Genomic DNA, 20,883 nt, shown 5'->3' with positions numbered 1-20,883 from the left:
ATTTGGCAAAATCTCATTCACTTGACTTGTATTGTATTCAGCTGCAGTTTATTTTTTATTTTCTTTGGCTCAAATCCATAGGAAAAATCCACAGCATGTCTGTCCTCTGTAAATTTACCCCTATAAATTCAGTACCAGCCATAATCTGAATTTTTTTTTTTTGCAAATTGCCAAATTGGGGACTGAACTGGGGGTGCTTGTAATGCTGTCGGACTGCCGGTTAGCTGACCCTCCGATGGCCAGTGCAGTGATTGTACAGCTTGTAAACCTTTTGCAGAGTTGTGAAATCTTTACACTTAGCCTTGGTTGGCCCTTCATATAGTTATGGGAGCTTTATAAATAGTTTTGTTTTCAGGTGCTTGGCATGCTGGGGCTTGTTGTTCATTTACTATGGGGAGGGTCAGGATGCCTTCTGTGGATTTCCAAATCTCAGACATGTTGTGTTTGCAGGACATAAAATGAATTCCGCTGTATTAATGTATTATGTGCTAATTCACTGGGATTAAAAATAGAAGCGTTTTTACTGCACAGTCACAACATGATGTAAGGAGGGGTTTCAGGGATGGGTGCAGTGTGCCGCCGGTTTTATAGCTGTGACACTATCCTGCTATCTGCAATGCATCATTCTCCTAGTGCTTTGGGAAAAATTAACTCCTCATTATAACCTTTATATAAAACCTGGAAACTGTGCACAGATTGTGGAATTCATTCTGTACATTAAACTTTTTAGTGCCTTTTTATTATACTTTTAGTGCCTGTCGTTTTTTTTTTAACCTTTATGTTATTTTGTTCTCGTTCATTTCATTGTACTCGTTCCTCCCTCACCTCTATAAAAATGTTCCAGAAAATCAGGAACAGCAATAGATCTTAAGGCCCCATTTGCATGTAGGAGATCGACAGCAGCTACTATGGATGAGACGGGGAAGTGACCGCTTTACACCACAAAGGCAGTCTAATAGACATTAGTTGACAGAGGAAGCTGTTTTACGGCTCACGTGATGAAGGCTGAAAAGGCCGGTAGACAAGTGAGATAGGCATAAGGCGGCAGCATGATGGATGGGTATTTAAAGAGTAGATGAACTCCACCATATTTGTCCGAAGCATCAACTTCAAAGTTCAGCTAAGTTGTAATGATGTACGGTAATAGTGATTTAAGAGATGTCTTTAAATTGATGGGAGACACCGCACACAACTGATACCTGTGCCTCGCAGCCCACTAGGCCCATTCCATCTGTTAGAAGTATTTGGAGGAACCTTCCAATGTGTGTAATGCTTGGTTTCTATCACAAGGTCACTTTTATAAGCACCAAAGCTGGGTAAATAGCAAGTTAATGGGGCTGTCCAGGATTTTGATATTGTAGCTCCAGACCTAAACAGATCTGTCCATTGTGCAATTCACTTGACGCTATCAGTTCCATCCACTGCACAATGGACGGAGCTGTGTAAGGCCCATTTACACTGCTCAATTGAAGCGTTTCTTCCCGACAGTAGCCTGCTCGTCAGTGAATGAGACCGCTGCATTTACAGGCAGTAATCTCCTCCACAGTCATTGCTCGTCCCTATACAGAGTCATTGTTTGCCGGCAGCAGAATGCTGTTTAGACGGCATGATCTGCTGCCGGCAAGCGATGATTTAGGTGACCGCATGAAAGAGCTAGTTACCCGATGAATAAGCGATTCGCTCGTTGATCGGGTAATCGGCGATACCTTTTACACCGGCAGATTATCCCTAACTAATATTCCTTGGAATGCTTGTTAGAGATGATTTGCCCGATATTCGGGCCATGTAAAGGCCCTTTTAGTTCTGGCTCCAGAAGTAGCCTCCATCCATTGTGTAGCGGATGAAACTGCTTCAAGGGTAAAAACTGATCGGTGCGAGGGTGCGTTGTTGGACAGCTGCCGATCTGATATTGATGGCCTATCATGTGGATGGTCTAATTAAAGGCTGATTGGACCTTGCTAAAAAAAAAAAAATCCCTGACATGGGTATTGCATTTTTTGACTCTTGTGATATTTGACTGTGCATGGTTGTATTGTTGTCATGATGTATCTCCTCCTTAAACCAGTGTTTTTCCTAACACAGATTTGAAGTTAAGATGAAAGAATGCCCTAAATTATTTTTAGCATAATAAAAGGTATAGCAGAAAATACAAGCGTGATGCTCTTGTATAAGTGAACGGGACTAAGTTGCAGTTTTGCACACAATCCATTGACTAGAATTTAGGCAGACCTTTTTTTTTATTTTTATCACATTCAAGCTCTGTAAGGGCACTGGCTATTAAAAATGTCACTAGTTGTATTCCAATTGCTAAACTGACAATCGCCTTCATAACTTGTCTTTTGCAATTTTTTGTAGGAATCCTGGAATTTATAAGTATAGCGGTGGGTCTAGTCAGCATTCGAGGTGTCGACAGTGGACTGTACCTAGGAATGAACGATAAAGGGGAACTGTATGGGTCGGTAAGTTCTTCAAATTTTCCCTAAAACACATATCATTTGTCCTTACCATTCCTAATTTTCAGACTGTGCTTGTTAGACACAGTACCTATCACGATGAACATTTTTGTAAAATGATTGAAATATTGTAAGAATTGGAAAATCTTGACTTAATAAGCATCATAAATTTTCGGTAAACTTATTATAGACCACATGAAAGAAACCACAAACCACAATGAAATTTTTTTTTAAAAAAATCTAATTATCAGATTACCCAAATGTTTTGATTTGAAAAATTTAGATACAAGGTTTAGTAGATTAAGCATCTTTTTTAAAAAATAAATTTGAAAATTTTGGGCAGATTGAAAGCAAAATGATGTGTACATTGAAGAGGGGGTTGTCACCAGATTGTGCTGTTGGATGAGTTAATGTGTGATAGATGTACAAAAGTCAGATGGATGCTCAAAAACGAATTGAAACACACAAGAATACAGAGCATTGTAAGGAGACCACCATAAATCAAACCTGTCAGTCCCCCGCTGGTATTCCCCTGCATACAGCTCTTCATTCATGTGCCTGATAATGTCCTAAGGGTGAGACAGCTTATGGCCTGGTCAAAAAGGGAAGCAGAACTTGCATAATAAAGTAACCTGAGGGCTTTCAAAACAAAGTGTGTAAGGACAGCTCTACCCAGAACAACACAGAGCATTTAAGCAATACGCATCTGACACAACCTTTCTGTCAGAGGACACCGTGAGAGATCACACAGGCCTGCCGAAAAGGATTTGCAAACATAGCACTCTGTACCTATCCCTCTATTGAATGGCCATGAATCCCCAATTTTCAGGAGAACAAGGATTCACCAAATAAAGGAATATAACAATAATAAAATTGAATTAAGGAGGTATGTCTTCATGGGGTACTTCGATGATGGACAATTCCTAGACCTTGTGTAGTTTCAGAATAATAGTCGTTACTCAGTATCCGAGCCAATCATGTAAACAAAATGTTTACACCATTTCAGCGGTTATGATGGCCTTAGATTTGCAGTATTACATGGTGGACATATTGAGGGTCATTTATCAAAGACCAGCATTTTATGCCGGTCTTTGATATCCTTCGGGCTGCCGGAGGATTCACATATTTTTAACAAGGCTCATGATTCGTCATAAATTGAGCAGTTCCTGCACCTAGACTGAAATCTACTCCAGCTCCTAAATTGATTTAGTTTTCAGTAAACTGGCGTAAATGACAGTGAATTCATCGCCCCCTGTCCCGACCCCACCACTCCCACTTTTCAGAAAGCGGTGAGGGCAGCTTACAAATGCGACGTGCAGCTTCTAGCATAGGGGGATCATAATAAATGACCATCATTGATTCCTGGCCATGTGATACATGGAAAGGATGGTTCCACCATAGCAAAAGCCACTGTTTGGAGCTGTGCTCTGGCTCGTAAAGGTGGATCCTAAGCACATGGTTGAGGGTTGCCATAATGAGTCAACCCCTAAAATGAGTTCCAAATGTACAAACAAAGGGGGCCTTTTATGAAACAGAAATGCGCCTAAATTAGGTGCAAAGGTCTTTCTCCCTGCAACTTCTCCTCGCTCACTGGCAGGTCTAAAAAAGTTGGAGTGCCACAGGCGGGGAAGAAAACGGGCCGGCAGGCCTATCTTATTTACCATTTTCTACGCCTGTTTCAGGCGTAGAAAAAGGTCTAAATGTAAGACCGCAAGGAAGCTGTCTAAAACTCTGGTTTTAATAAATGTGCCCCAAAATCTATTTCTGGGCAAAGCCTTACTGTGAACTTGTGCCCTGTTAAGTAGACGTTATTGGTGAGAAGCCTTTCTTACAAAATTCTTCATCCATTTTTTTTAAGTCTCAAAAAGACATGCAGATGTCATATTCTGTTACCATACTTTTAAAGGGCATCTGTGAGCAGATTTGTATTTTTGAATCTGGCACATATGATCATGGGACCAACACAGATGCCTTCAGCTGCCAAATGGACATGCAACAGGTCAGCCAGTTTCATAGGTACAAATCTGCTGACTGATACCCTTTAAATAATAGGTAGGTTCCTTGTTAGTGACACAAATGTGAACTGGTGCATGTATGGTAGGGTAATAGATCCCATGTATTACACAGAGCAGAGAGCAGTTACCAAGAGCATCTTGCTCCGGAGAACCCATCTGATCCGTGTGGGACAGCTCATTGATTTCAGTAGGTGACGTGAAATGAAATGCTTAATTTGCCCTGTGGTGGTGCTGCAAGAGAATTTAATGATTATGGTTAGCTTCTCTTGTGATCGTCCAAGGTCCCTCCTACTACTTGTACCAGAAAACAGTAGTTTTCACACACCGACTTCGCAAATCTTTTGGATTCTCCTATGCAAATTGTGTGAAAGCGGCATTGTCAACTGATGAGCAGTATATACAGTAGGTGTCGGTAACTACAAAGAGCAGTTAACACATTTGTGTACAAGATAATGATGAGTAAATCATTACAATGCGTAGACCCACTTCCTTCCACTGTATTTTCCATGTGTACAGGTTGGTGTGATAGGAGGTATCGGTTGGAACTTTGTTTGCTATAAGGAATGCTTTTCCTGTTTTAACCTTGCTAATTTTTAGCACTGGGCTTGTTGGTTTAAAATCCAAGGCAATCTCACCATGAAGTCTACATGTTTTCCATGTGCACAAGAGTTTCCATCAGTTACTCTGATGATGCCTGAAGGCCTTTTACATGGGCTGATTATTGGGAACAAATGTTCATCCGAACGCTCCTTCTCAATAACTGCCCAGTGTAAAGGTGCCGCTTGCTCAGCAGGTGAAATTATTGTTGATTCGGACACCAAAATCATTGTTTATGGGCAGCAAATCGTCCTGTCTAAAGAAGAATCTGCTGTCTGTATGTGGACGAGCAATCACAGTAGTGGTCGCTCTCCCTCTTACATCGGAAGTGATTTTATTTTATTTTTTTCATGTGAATGGAGCTCTCACATCTGTTTACGATCAGGCGGGGGCAAACTGTTTGTTTTTTCGATAATTGTCTGGTCAATTGGCCCATGTAAAGGGGCCTTTACACTCTGGCCAACCTTGTAATGCACAGACTCACTGTGTCCTCTAGAGACACTTGTAGCCTCTCCGGCTAATAGAGGAAGGACTTGAGTTTTGGTGACTCCTGGTCCTGGCAACCATACAAACAGGCCAGGTGTGCAAGGATGAAAGCTCTTATTGTACATCTCTGGCTCATTGAGACATCCTAATAGAGCCTATAGGAAGGGGATGTCTTCATGAGACAACCTCTTCCGGCAGTGTATGAACATTTGCATCCAAAAACACTTGAAGCCCAAACAGATACGATACCGACTGGCAATATGGTTCATGGAGTGCTGAAGATTAGGCTCCATAAATTCTAGTTCTCCTTAAGTATCTCCAAGTATCTCAGTAGTCATGAATTACAAGACAATCCTATAATAGATCCATTAACCACTTAAAGGGAACCTGTCACCAGGATTTTGTGCATAGAGAACTCACGTACAGAACTCATCTCAGGTTAATTTGCATATGTATCAAATCGTTTTTATTACACAATAAAAGCACACAGAGCTATGGGGACTGGGTATTGCGGATGTGCTAGCGGCCATCTAGCAACCCATGTCCTCAGCTCTATACACAAAATCCTGGTGACAGGTTCCCTTTAAGTATTCCATCTTTACATTACGGTATATTTTTGCCTATACTATTATTAACCTCTACAGTATAATATTATATACAGTGGTATGTGACATATTTGGTAGGCAAGTAGAGTCTTTGCCCCAGGTCCAGGAGTTTCATGCTACTTATCTGATGATAGATTCTAAAAACGGAAATAGTGAGTGCAGTTAACCTACGTAATAGCGAGTCTGTACTGTATAGTAATCCTACTATATTTTCTGAAATAGAAAACAAGAAACGGAGCCATAAAATAGGCAAAGCATGCAGATACGACAACAATGGGTATGTTAGTAAATCATTTGACATTAGGGATCTGTCAATATTGCTAGTCTAGGAAGAAGCCTAGTAATTTCAAGCATCTCCTCAATGTTCCAGATTCTAAACAATGACTACATTGTGTCTCGGGAGACAAATGTAAACGTTCCATTGTGTTAGCCGGCAAAGTTCTGCTTGTCGCAAAATGCAGAAAAAGTATATTAATACATTTTTCTTTTCCCACCCGAGTGTTTATAACGTAGAACTGCCAAGAACCACAGAATCCACAAAACACATTGTTCAAATAAAGGGCATGTGAAAGAAAATGGACTGTGACTGTGTTTTCTGTCTCAATGTCAGGTTTGTGGAGTGATTCTAGGAGCGTTAGTTGCAGATCTTTACATTCAAACAGGGGTGTAGCTATAGGGGATGAAGGGGTAGCAGTTGCATTTGGGCAAGGTCTCACTGGTACATAAGAAGACCCTAGTATTATAAATGGTACACCATAGGTGGGTATTTCTGTTATAGATTTTGTATTGGGACCCAGGACCTACAAATGATGCTACCTATGTTGAGCCTATTCTGTTATATCAGGAAGTGGTGTAAATAGCCTGTCCTTCTCCCATGACTTCCAGATTTTGCATACCATTTCTCCTCTGGTCTCCTCCATCATGTCCGGTTGAGTTCGAAATGGGTCTTAGAGCCTTCAGTCATTAGACTTTTAGTAATATCTGAGGCAAGACATTACTTACAGTAGAATCAGCCAGGGGTGGCGGAGGGTTTGTCGATGGAGGCTCATTATCTGCCGTTCAGGAGGAGAAGCATTGTATAGAAGATGTGCGTTTGTCACAAGTACACAGTTTCTGACTATGTTGAGGAGAAACCTCTGCTGTTTTGAGGGCACTGGATGGTACTACATAAGGATTATAAACCTTTGCACTTTACTATCTTCAAAACATGGAAGTATTGTATGCTCTTTCCCTAATATATTTCCTAGCCAGTCCAGGGTATTTGAAATTGCTGTTACCCAACACCCTACCGCGTTGACTCGCATGACAAGGGTTTAACCAGGACAGCATCTTCAAAGTATGTACATTCATCATGTCTATGCAGGTAGTCTAGTTTTCACCCACACTCCAAAAGCATGTTTAAACAGGTTTTGCTGACTTAGGGTACTTTCACACTAGCGTTACTCTTTTCCGGTATTGAAATCCGGTAAAGGGTCTCGATACCAGAAAAAAACGCATCAGTTTTGTCCTAATGCATTCTGAATGGAAAGCAATCTGTTAAGTATGCATCAGGGGGTCTTCCGTTCCGTCCCTTGTACAAAATACCGCAGCCTGCTGCATTTTTTTTTTTCCGGACAAAATCCTGCTTTGCCGGATCCGGTTTAATTAATTAAATACCGGATCCATTATTTTGGATTATACCGGATGAGAAGGATCTGGTATATCACCAGATACATTTAACGGATCCGAACAACGGTAGTGTGAAAGTACCCTTAGATATTGAGGACCTATCCTCAGGATCAGTCATCAGTATCAGATTGGTTGGGTTCCGACACCCAGTAACCCCCTCCAATCAGCTGTTTTGGGCAGCTGCTGGCACAGGAAACTATACAGTGAATGGAGCCAGAATCAGGAGGCTCTGTACATCGTGTAGTGGCTATGCCGGGGTACTGCAGCTGAGCTCCCCTTCAAGTAAATAAGCTGTAGTACTCCGGCGCCAGAAATTACACCGAGGATGGAGCCTCAAAAAGCTGATTAGTAGGGGTGCCAGACCCCCACTGATCTGATATTGATGTTCTATCCTGAGGAAAGGTCATCACTAAGTCCTAGAAAACTCCTTTAAATTACTCCTGGAGGATGTGAAGGGGAACTCGCTGGAGGAGGGGAATACGTCTATTGTTTGGATAGCACTGGAATATGTTAAAACTGTATAAATAGACTAAAATAGTAATGGCAGTCTAAGGCTACTTTCACACTAGCGTTCGGGCGGATCCGTTCTGAACGGATCCGCTCATATTAATGCAGACGGAGGCTCCGTTCAGTACGGATCCGTCTGCATTAATTACTTAGAAAAAAATCTAAGTGTGAAAGCAGCCTGAGCGGATCCGTTCAGACTTTCAATGTAAAGTCAATGGGGGACGGATCCGCTTGAAGATTGAGCCACAGGGTGACATCTTCAAGCGGATCCGTTCCCATTGACTTACATTGTAAGTCTGGACGGATCCGCACGCCTCCGCACGGCCAGGCGGACACCCGAACGCTGCAAGCAGCGTTCAGCTGTCCGCCTGTCCGTGCGGAGGCGAGCGGAGCGGAGGCTGAACGCCGCCAGACTGATGCAGTCTGAGCGGATCCGCTCCATTCAGACTGCATCAGGGCTGGACGGCTGCGTTCGGGTCCGCTCGTGAGCCCCTTCAAACGGAGCTCACGAACGGACCAGCGAACGCTAGTGTGAAAGCAGCCTAATTGGTGCATTAGCTCTTCATCTTTGTTTGCAGAAAAGCATCTGCTGCAATGACAGGGACAAAGTTTAGGGAATGTTGAGGTAGCAATAGCACCTGGACCTTGGTGCCTGAGGGCCCAAATGCCCCCAGTAATATAAAAAGCACACATTAGAGATTCAGAATTGGGGTCTGAGAGTTTAAAGGGATTATATCCCACGAATGTGAAACTTTTTTTTTTTTTTTTTTTTACTCACTTATCTGGAGGACTTTCTTCCCTTTCTGTAGGTGGGCAGCAGATCTAATGAGGCGATCAAGCACCATCTCTTAGGATGCATTTCTATCAGCTTGTTTACTACCTCTCCTGCATAGAAAGTAATCCTTCACAATTTCCTTCTACAATGTCTAGAGAGAGAACTAGCTATGTATTTCTAGGAATTTCCAAGTAGGGATGAATGAATGAAGGATGCCCGGTGGCACTGAGGGGAGGATAAGAGCATTGAAGCTACTGAGCAGGTCAGTCCACCTCTGAATGCAGGAGAAGGTGGACCAGAAGGGTAAACAGCAGCTAGGGAAATGTGATGTATTGCGTGCATATTGCAATAAGACTTCACTTGAAATGCCGTGTTCATTGCATAGTAATACTTTTTGTGGAATCACTCCTTAAAGTTACGCCTCTAGTTACAACATTATTTTAGCCACTTGCTCATGCAAAGTGCAATACTAGGTTGAGCCGACTCTTCAAGGGAAATCGACTTGTTAACCAGTCCAGTAGAATAAAACCTTCTGCTGCTTATATAACAGATTTTTTTTTTTTCTCCATTTCTTTTGTGGTTTATAAAGTAGGGTGAGGGGGCAAGCTCTTTGTTTGCCTTCCAAGCACTGTACATGTCACTCCCAGTTAAGAGATTCCTCTGGTGATATTAAATAATGCATTTTACCATCCAGGCAGATAAATAATTAAGAGTCTGAAATAGCCCACTGATCAGTACATATTATAAAAGCCTTAGGAGCTCCAATCATCAAGGATCCCATACAGCATGCACTGCCTCCCGAAATGTAAATACGGCATGTTCTAGATGAAGCGCTCGGTTCGTCCATTATTAATTTATTATTGTGGGGGGGGGGGGGGGATGTCTGTAAGGACAAGAGCCTTCATGAGGAAATTACAGCTTTAAGCTGAGCCGAGCATTTATGGTATTTCCAAGGCGAGTCATGTCCGGGGCACAAAATAAAATAATAATAATAATATTGCCATGGCATTGGATGGTCATTAAAAATATACTAAGACCTAAAAATGAGTAGTATTTATTTATTTATTTTATGCACTTATATGGCGCGACTATATTGCGCAGCGCTTTACAGACGTTAGCATCAGGCTGTCCCCAATCATCTATTATTGATAGGTCATCAAAATCCAATCAGTGGGGGTTCCACATCCTCACCCCCACCGATGAGCTGTTCCCTACAGCCTCCGTTGCATGAACTAGCGGTTTGCATGGAGCCAGTAGAACAGCTCCATTCAAAGTGTGGCTGGCCATGCTAGGTTTCTGCAGCTTAGCTCCCATTCACTTTAATGTGCTCCTGGCTCCAGTTCAAAGTGCTAGTACCATCAGCGGAGGCTGCTGGGAACAGCTGACCAGTGGGTTTGCTGGGTGTCTGACTGCCACTGATCGGATATTGAACCTGGAAAAGCCCTTTAAAAACACTTAGGGCAATTATAAGGTACAGATCACAAAGTCACAAATGATGGTTACATTAAAATCTTGTACTTGACGGAATGTTTAACATGGTCCTATAGATCCAAGCACTGCTGCATTCCCAGTCATGAAATAGTTACTGGACTGCTCGTTTCGTGCCTTTCGCAGTCCTGTTCAATATCTATTGATGGAAGACACAGCCGCATGAATTGCAAAAATTAAATATACTGAAAGGCTATATTTCTGTGCCAGTTGGACTATTCAAAAAGGGGACCTTTTGTAAGGGAAATCCATTCTAAAAAGTCCTGATTAGGGGCATTTGAAGATTTTGTGACTTATCCTAAAAAGAGCTCCAAATATAATATATCTAGGGAATGTGTCATCAATGACTTATTCTTTAAATCAAGTTTTTTATTAGAATTTTTTATGTTTTTGTATTATTTTCCCTGTCAATCTATGTTAAAAAAGAAAAAATAACCCTGAAACCTTGCCATTTTCACATTGTTCACTTAGTGTCTTAATAGGCTGACGCTTCTTGGTCTGTAGAAATCATTTCTCAGCAGTCATCTGATTATCACCACAGGCAGGATTATAATGACAGATAACACAGCTTCCACCACTGACAATTGGTCATCATCACAGCTCACTTCCTCACCTTCCATGTACAACGACCTCTGCACAGAGCATGCCCATAGAAAACCGTACGACATCTCCAGATTACAAGTTCCTATGGTCCATGTGGATGCTGGAAACCATATCTCTCGAAGATGACTGTTCCCATAATTATGTCCAAAAAATAGAATTAAAAACATCTACATTCAGAAAATAAAAACAGATTAGTAAACAAATAAGGTGGTGATGTACATGCATTTAATTTATTTAGTTACAGTTAAGAATTAACTTTGCAAACTTTATATTAGGAAGCTGGATAAATGCTGTTCTTCGGTATAATGTTATTATTGGAAACGGTTGAATGAGACAATTAGTATGATTTAGTCAAGGGTCCGACGTGCACCTCCACCAGTAGCTAATACTAGGGAACACCATAAATCGCACTCAAGCCTATTGATTTATGTGGTGGTCCATGCTGACAATGCCTTTAAGAGGTTGGCCCATCTCGCACATTGGTGGCATAACTCTATGATATACCACCAATGTCAGATAGTTGCGGGTCCCACAGGTGGTATCTCCTGAACGGAGCCATCGAAGTAAACAAGGGCACACCACACAAGTGCGGCCACCTTCCATTCGGTTCTATGGGAGTGCCAAAAAATAGCCAAGCACCGGTGCAGCCATTTCCGGAACTCCCATAAAGGTAAATGTGACCGCGTTGGGCGGTGTACTCACTATTCACTTCTATGGGAGTTTTGGTAAAAGTTGAGTGTGCATGTTCATGCGCCATGTGCTTTTCTTTGCGTTGGGGGCCCCATTCTAGCGATAGGTGGGACCTGCACCTATCTGACATTTGTGGCATATGTTAACGATATGCCACCAGTGTGTGAGATGGGCCAACTTCCCACTTGGTAAACTTTGCCTCATTTTATTTTATCAACTGAAAGCAGACTTTTGATAATTTGAGTACAGCAACTACAAACTTAGTGATGAGAGAACTGATTGATACCTAGAGATAGTTTATGGGGTATTTTATTGGGCAAGTCGGGTGTATTGTCAGGGCATTGTTGGGCCCTCACAATCTATAGAACACTTGAGCATGGTCAAACACTGCTTCATACAGGTTTGCCTCACTGTTGTGGTGCTGGTGTGAAGTCCCCTATTCTGATGACTGGTGTGGTCAAACTGTTTTGGATCCCGCAGTGGATAGGTGATGAATATTATGGTTGAACAGTTGGACTACCTTTATACTACTTGAGCACAATCTCCTATTTTCTGGCTTAGGAGAGAAGAATTTGTCAGCATTGATGGAAGATCTCGTGTGATATTGAGTTTTTTCTTTTTCATATCATTTCAAGCATGTATCACCATGAAATTCTATCTTGATCCTGATGTCATGCCATATCTGATCAGATTTGGTGCAGTAGTCTATTAGATTTTGCTTAAGATATGAGCCTAAATATTGAACTTCTGTTCTTGTTCATTTCTTTCAGGAGAAGTTGACCCAAGAGTGTGTGTTTCGAGAGCAATTTGAAGAGAACTGGTACAACACGTATTCATCTAACCTCTATAAACACAAGGACAGTGAACGTGGTGAACGTGGCGAACGGCGATTCTATGTAGCATTGAATAAAGATGGGACTCCTAAAAACGGGAGTAGGACTAAACGGCATCAGAAATTTACACATTTTTTACCTAGACCTGTGGACCCAGAAAAAGTTCCTGAACTTTATAAAGATATACTAAGCCAAAGTTGACAAAGACGTTTATTTCACTCGAGCCCTTAAGAAAATTAACCACTATATTAAGTCAAAAAAGGTTTCACCGATGGGTTCTTATTGGTTAGCTGGGTCATCACATCAGCTGCACTGTTGCCAAACTTTTGTCGCATGCATAATATATGATGGAGGCTTGGATGGAACATGCTAATTCTGTTCTGCACTTAAAGGATTGTCCTCCTGGAGGAAAGGCTGTGCCCATGAGTGCTTGATCTATTCAAGGCAAAGAGCTAAAAAAAAAAAAATATATAGAAACAAAGCAAGAAGGAATGAGGCCTGATGCATGCTGGGAAAATAGACATGCTTTTAAATTTATGATCACCCCTTCAATTCATCATAGATCAGCATAGCTGCCATACTTCAGTTCATCAAGATATTTGGCTGAAGGCCTGCTCAAGTTGTTCGCTCATTTACAAAGGCATGGATGGGTGCAGTCTTACTTTAAAAAAAAAAAAAAAGACTTTCATTTAATGGCTCAGTGGGGTGCTATCCCAATGAGCATAAATCAAAGACCTCTTAGAAAAGTAGAAAAAAAGAAAGAAAAATAAATAAAAATTACAAAAAAATGTTATACAAAAAAAACCTTAAATTTATTTATAGAAATTCCAAAGGCAACATTATATTTATTTTATATATTTATTTATTATATAGAGTTTATTTTTAATGAAATATGTACAGGCCAAATAGGCATTTTCAAAGCTTTAGGCTCTGTAAGCATTATCTGTTAATGAACCTGTGGTAAATTCATGCAAGTTTATTATTAAGGTGCATGGATTAAAATGAAAAAAAAAAAAATATATGGAAAAAACTATAATGACCCTCTAGGTGACAATCTACTTTGTGCCCATTACTCTGTTAAATACGACCACTTTATGCAACATTGTACTGAATTATTCAGTGACTGTAAATCACCCGGTCCTTTTGAATAACTTTATAAAGGGGTTGCTCCATTATAAAAGAAAGCTTCAGTGATCAGCTGTTATTCCTAGGGGAAGTAATAGTTGGCCATACATTTCACCTACAGTGGCCATTGCATAAAAAATGTAGCGTTACCAATGGCCATCCATGTAATGGATGGTGGTGCAGGGTCCAATAGAGTGGGAACCCCCCTACCTATGGAATCCATATGCCCCAATAGGGCAATTGAAAGGGGGTTGTTGTGGTAAGACAACCCCTTTCAAATATTTTTTTGGAGGCGAGTTATTTCCTGCTTTACAGTCCCAGAATAATTCCTGTACGGTCTTTTTGTGTTACATCTTTATTTTTAATTTTTTTTCAACTCTACCTTTTATTTTTGAAGACTGGAATTTCCTTTTTTTTATTTTTATAATTTAGTTTTTTTTTTTTTTTCGTTTTATCTTCCAGCATGGGATAGCCTTCTCTGCATTGCCGGCCCAGCCAGTGCTGAGCGCTTTACCTCTCAGCCCTCTCGTGTTCACTTTCGCCACTGTTAAACTCTAATCCAAAACCATACCAGGCTTCCAATTTTTTATGCTGTAACCCTAAATGTGGTCCTTTTCATTTGTTTCATCATCTTCAAACTTCTCTGCTGCTGAAAGGCACCTAAGGTTTACTATATATGCATATATATATATAATCTACCTGTTTATTACATATTATGGAACAGATGGTAAATTATTGTTGTTTTTATTTTTTATTATAATTTTTTTTATTTTTTAGAACATGTCCAGGAGCACGATATAATCTCATGTTTTGTCATAGTTAAAGCTCTGTGCAGTAAAATAAAATGTACTGTAGGTGCCTTTTTTCACTCGCCTATGTAATAATGGCTACTGGGACTAATGGATGTAATACCGCCGCTGCAGATAGTCCCGTATGTTTCGCTAAAGCTTGAATAACATGTGGTGGTCATTAACATGCAAGACCCAGGTCAACAGGATAACTCTTGTACGTAAACGTGTTTCTATGTGCACACAGTATCTTCTACCTGAAAATGCAGCCTTCCTAGGGGTCAGTGTAACATCTGTCTATTGAAATTGCTTTCAGCGTGAACTGTCATAAAACATTAGCACCCTATTTTTTATTTTATTTTTCAAATAACTTGCAAAATGAACTTAATAAATCTTTACGAATAACGACAAGGGGAAAGTATTATACTTTTTTATTTATTTATTTTATTTTGTTTTTTTTTACTTTTTGGTTTTGTGCTTCAGAAAAAAAATTGTCTGCACATCGCAAATTCTGGGTCCTTCATAGGCAAGTTTGAAATGTGTGGTACGTTTTGAAAATAAAAAAAAATATTGTAATATTTTTTAAGCAATACGCATAGAAATAAATATTTATTTAAAAGTCTTCTGAAATGTGTAATTGGACACACAGGTATATTTCATTTTTCCCGATTCCAACCTGTTACATAAAATCTTATTACAGCCTCTGAAACAAATCGGGGCAAATAGACTATGGTCTTAAAGGTCAGGCCTGTCTGTGGCAGAGGCGTAGCTAGGGGTTCAGCACAGGGAGAAGGCCGAAACATCTAAGTGGGCCCCCTGCCCAGTGGGTCCCCCAAAGTGTGTTTGCAACTGCAGACGCACATCCCAAGGCTGGCTTTGAACACTCAGGTTTTGTTTTTGTTTTTTGCTAACCTTTTTTTTAAGCCAAAACCTGGAGTGGATCATAAAGGAGTTGAAAGTCCTGTGTATATACTACTCTTTTATTCAGTACACTCCTGGTTTTGGCTTCAAAAACGTCAACAAAAAGGGCGAACATCAAAAAATCAAATAATGCTACTGTACCTACAGTATCTCAAAAATGTGAGTACACCCCTCACATTTTTCTAAATATTTTATTCTATCTTTTCATGGGACAACACTGAAGATATGACACTTTGACACAATGTAAATTTGTCAGTATACAGCTGTATAACAGTGTAAATTTGGTGTGCCCTCAAAATAACTCAGCACACAGCCATTAATGCCTAAACCACTGGCATTTAGGCATAGAAAATGGTGGATGCGCTGAAGTGATATAGAGGCCGCTACCTCTACATAACTTCGGCTGTCCAACACCAGCGCAGGGCCTTATTAAGACCGCCGTCTAAAACGCCGGTCTTAATAAATGACCCCCTGTGTGTGGATTGAAAAAAAGCTAGACAAGCAGCACATAGGAGTTGTGGGTAAATAAAGAATGATAATCTGAAAAGTATCAGACACAGATTTATCACATAATGGTGCTACCACATCCAGTGTTGTGTGTTTTCTTTTTTGGGGCCAAAAAATCCTCAAAAAACGCCAGACTTGATTGGCATTTTTGCCCATATAGTGTATTTTACCATCTGCCATTCTTTACATTTTATATGCCTATATTCTAGCATTTCTTCTGTAGAGCAGTATGGTAAAATACATTGGTACTTAAATGGCAACACACACTGGCACTTGTGTTTTTCAAGCTGGGTAAAAATTGGATATCTGTGGGACAAAAATGCAATAAAAAAAAGCCATTGACCTAAAAAATGCCACTATAAAAAAAGGTTGAGTATGCTGAATTTACTATTTCCTATAGACTTCCTTGCAAAAACAGCTAAACCTTTCAAAAACAGCAAAAACTACCTATGTTTAACACCAAAAATCACAGAGAAAAAACTAAGATAAAAACATCCTGTACGATATGACAAATAAATAAGCTGGTGTCTATGGCTACATTCATGTGAAAAAAAAATATCACAGAAAACAGATAATAATGCACTAAAACAATATGGACTAAGCCCTCATTCTGGTATGATAAAATCTGAGACTCTCAGCCAATATATTTTGATCAAAACACATCTGTGCCCGCCTACCCGTGCCAAGGTGGTCTCAGTCAGGCAGGTCCTACTCTAAATCTACCTATGCTGTTGGGCATCTATATTCAGGAGAGCAGACCCAGCACATATAGTGTGCTCCTCCTAGTCACCTCTATGTGCATCCAGCAACCGATGAGAGGAGCAAGCACACCTATATGTACCTTCTAATCACGGTAGCAAGGTAGCATGTTTGATATGAAGGGCAAAAGTGCACAAGAATGCTATTCCCAGGATAAAATAGAAGCACATTCACACTTGAAGGTGCCAAAGATCCTCAAAACATGCCAGAATTGATATTGCAGGCCCGCTGTTTGCGGGCTGCATTATGGGCACCTGTTGACAACGGTCATGTGCATGAGCACTAAGGGTGGTTTTTGTTGCAAAAACCCTTTTCCATTGCCAGATTTTAGCTGTTATGTATGTCAATATGAAACACATTACAGACAGTGCATCTTTGTTCTTCACTTGCCTTGTGTTTTTAGGCACATGGGATTTTTTTTTTACTGTACAGGGAAAAATAAGGCTAAAAAGTGTGACCAAAAAAGAAACACAAAAAAGCATGTGTAAAAAAACCTGAATGTCACTGGATTTTTTCCCAGCCCAGAAAAAAAAACTGCCACAACAGCTATTTGTGATGGAAGCTTCAGTGTAACAACAAGAAGATGAAAAGCATCATACGGGTGCCTTCACACACAGCCGATTTTGTTGCAGAAATTTTCTTTGACTGAAAATAAGTTCCATTCACCTGAATGGGATCGGCAGAAATCCATGTACTTCCTGCCAAAACAACCTCATTCAGGTAAATGGAACTGATTTTTTTGTCAAAAAGAAGTTTCTAGAACAAAATCTGCCTCTTGTGAAGGTAACATTTTGATCAGAGTTCAAATGTGAATCTCCTGAACCCCAATCCAAAATCTTTAATAGGACCTCGTAACCATTAACATGTCATTCATAGCACTAGTCTCCTCATACGGGACAAAGGTACTTTTTGGCCCTCTCAAGCTTGGTGGCAAACACAACCTCTGCACAGGGGTCTTATAGAAGCTTCGGAAAGAGCAAAAGACTGGTGGTTACCAGAACACGAAATATATATGAATACAGTGTGTCATGTTGTCGTCCTCCTGATTACATTTATGAACATAGATTCTACCATGAAGTTTCTTTTTCTGTGCACTTCACTATGGATACATTCTGGAATTTCTGGACACAAAGAAGTGGAGCTTCTGGACCTTTAGTATAAAAAATAAAAGCCAATGGTCCGCATTTGCCAAGACACCAGTATAAGTAAAGGAGATCGTTGGAATGATTTGTGCCAAATGTATTCAAAGGTGCTTGGCTCAATAAATTTGGTGCATTTGGAAGCGTCTGTCATAAAAACAAATGCACACTTGCAAAAGTCTAAACATCCCCATGTTTAGACTTTTTTTTTTATTAATAACTTTGACTAAAACCGGAACCCTTTGAGATCATGCATAATATTCTACTCATTTTTCTAATTTGGCCAGGGATGAGGATTTGTTGCACCTCATAATTTTGTTGGCACAATTTACACTGCGTAGCAAACATACCACATAAATTACCAACATTGTCTTTGCCTCGGCGCCACAATTTTATACATTTTATGATTTAGAACAGTGGTCCCCAACCTTTTTTGCACCAGGCATAAGTTTCATGCAGGACAGTTTCCCGTGGACTGGGGGGGGGGGGGTAGTTTTGGCATCAGCGGGAGGGGCTGTTGGGGTGAATCATGCACATGACAAAGCACAATAATAATAATCCCGTTTAGGCCTCCACTTAGTGACTTACAGGTGATGTCTCCTCTGACTGTAGTTGTTCTCTTCCCTTCTTACCATAACTTCTTTCTGCATAATTGAAACTTATTAAGTGTAATTGCCTCCAACTATGACCCAGTAGTGCCCTCTTCACATATACTGCCCTCAGTAGAGTTTTATTTACATATAATGACCCCCAGTAGTGCCCTCTTTACAGAAAAGTTCCCCCAGTTGTGGCCTCTTTATATATCATGCACCTAAATATAGTGGCCCCCCAGTAGTGTTTTTTTTAAACATAGTGCCCCCAAAGTAGTGGCCTCTTTAAACATAGTGCCACCAAAGTAGTGGCCTCTTTAAACATAGTGCCCCTCCAGTAGGGGCCTCTTTAAACGTAGTGCCCCTAAAGTAGTGGCCTCTTTAAGCATAGTGCCCCCCCCCAGTAGTAGCTTCTTTAAACATAGTGCCCCAAAGTAGTGGCCTCTTTAAAAAATTGTGTTCCCCCAGTAGTGAAATCTTTAAACATAGGGCTCCCCCAATTAGTGGTCTTCTTAAATATACCCCCCTCCAGTAGTGTCTCTTTACATATAATGTCCCCTAACCAGTATATAATGCACAAAATCCTCCCCCGTAATGCTCACAAACAAAAGGAAAATAGCAAAATACCTGCCTCGAGCTCTGTCTGTGATGCAGGCCAGCTGCCCCATCTGCCTGGTTATGGTACAGTTGGCCGTGAATGTCATTTTGACCTCCTGCTTTGGGTCTCTGGTGGCATTATGACGTTGTCACACCATCAGTGACCCGGCGCAAGAGGCGACGATAATCCTCCTAGCGGCCTTCAGCTTATGAGGCTAAATGGCAGGGCACAGGAACCAATAGTTAATGCCCCCGCTTTTCAACTCGGTACTGGTCTCCGACTCACTGGTTGGGGACTGCTGATTTAGAATGTAAATCTGTTTTCCCTTGTCCCGTCAGCAAAACAATCATAACAAATTCTGTGCCCTACAGGCTGATAGGACAGATGGAACTTTTAATGAGTGATAGTGCTATAAAGATTGCCTCTAAACTTCACGCTCTTATGTTATTTTTATTACCGACTGTCTAAGTAGGGAGAGAGAATTGTGTTGCTGACGGGACTAAGGGAAAACAGATTTATATTCTAAACCATAAACATTACCTTATGTTCCTTACAACAGACTATGCAGCATAACAATAAGAGGGCGATACCTCCCAAAGGAAGTCTCCTTTAAAGTCCTTTGCCTATATTTAGTGATAAAGGTGTTTGGTGAAGACCAAAAGGTTTCACTGCAAATTTGTTAAATTAACCCTAAAGAGCTCTCAGCTCTAGTGGTGTAAAGAGCTTTCAGCTCTAGTGGTAGAAAGTGATCGGGAGGAGTGTGCTCCTAAGAAGAGAAGAGTATATAGACCACTTGTTGAATAACACAGAATCAACTGTCTGACACAGCGAGAGATGGAGATCAAGTCTCTTTATTAGGTCCAGAGAAAAAGACTAGATGGTTTTTTCAACCTGCAGAACGTAGAAATTTGTTCCAGATATATGTTTATGTACCTAGACACATCTAGGGAAGATCATTGAGTGTCCCAAATAGATCCAGAAGACTTACCTTGTTCATATCGATGAAAGATGGAATTTGGGCATTAAAAATTGCAGGAACCTCAGAAACACCTTGTCTGGCAGAAGCACTACATGGGTCAGATGATCCAAGCGTATGAAGTTCATTAACTCTTTTGACAGAAATAATTGCCAACAGGATGGAAACCTTCCAAGAGACGTAAAAGAGGATTTCTGGAGAGTTTCATGGGAGGTTCACACAAGCTTCTTAGAACCAGCATAAAATCCTAAGAGGAGATAGGTTGGAGAACTCTGGGCCCGAGTCTAGAGACTGCCTTATAAAATCTGGAGCATATATTATGCCAAAGAGACAGATAGAGCAGCAATCTGGACTTTCAAGGGAAATAGACCAAGGCCCTTGTCAGTCCCCTGTTGCAAGAGACTCCAGGACTGGAATCACAAATGAGGACTAGATGTTATCCCTCTCTGGAACAGATCCTGTTGGAAGAATATCTTATGGAATGTATTTGAATCTGGATTATGGTCTTAGACACTAGGTCATGCCTGAGGGTGAGTATCTAAACTGACCCTATGTCACGCTTCAGTGTGGGAGGGAAACACCACACTGAGCATAAGAGGGAAGGGGGGAACAGGGAATCAGGCCTGAGAACTAGAGAAGGAAGATGGACACTTCCTAGTAAAACCCTAACCAAATCCTGACTGACTACCACTATGAACAGACCCCAGAGGTAGGTGTGTTCATAAGCAGGGATACCTAGAGTCCTATCTAGCCCTATAGG

At 40.8% G+C, this 20,883-nt stretch overlaps 1 protein-coding gene across 1 annotated transcript in view; it reads left to right on the top strand.

The window, feature by feature from the left end:
- The window catches only part of FGF9 (fibroblast growth factor 9), a 48,750-nt gene extending 34,564 nt beyond the window's left edge, over positions 1 to 14,186 (top strand). The window contains exons 2-3 of the mRNA XM_044286550.1: positions 2,356 to 2,459; positions 12,658 to 14,186. Of these exons, the coding sequence (XP_044142485.1) occupies positions 2,356 to 2,459; positions 12,658 to 12,921 (368 nt within the window). The 3' untranslated portion in view covers positions 12,922 to 14,186. The remainder of the gene's footprint in view (positions 1 to 2,355; positions 2,460 to 12,657) is intronic.
- The last annotated feature ends 6,697 nt before the right edge of the window (positions 14,187 to 20,883 follow it).

This window comes from Bufo gargarizans, chromosome 3 (assembly GCF_014858855.1).
Source record: "Bufo gargarizans isolate SCDJY-AF-19 chromosome 3, ASM1485885v1, whole genome shotgun sequence".
NCBI classification, from domain to species: domain Eukaryota; kingdom Metazoa; phylum Chordata; class Amphibia; order Anura; family Bufonidae; genus Bufo; species Bufo gargarizans.
The sequence above is the reverse complement of the archived record's forward strand: the minus strand, read 5'-3'. Positions and strand labels throughout refer to the sequence as shown.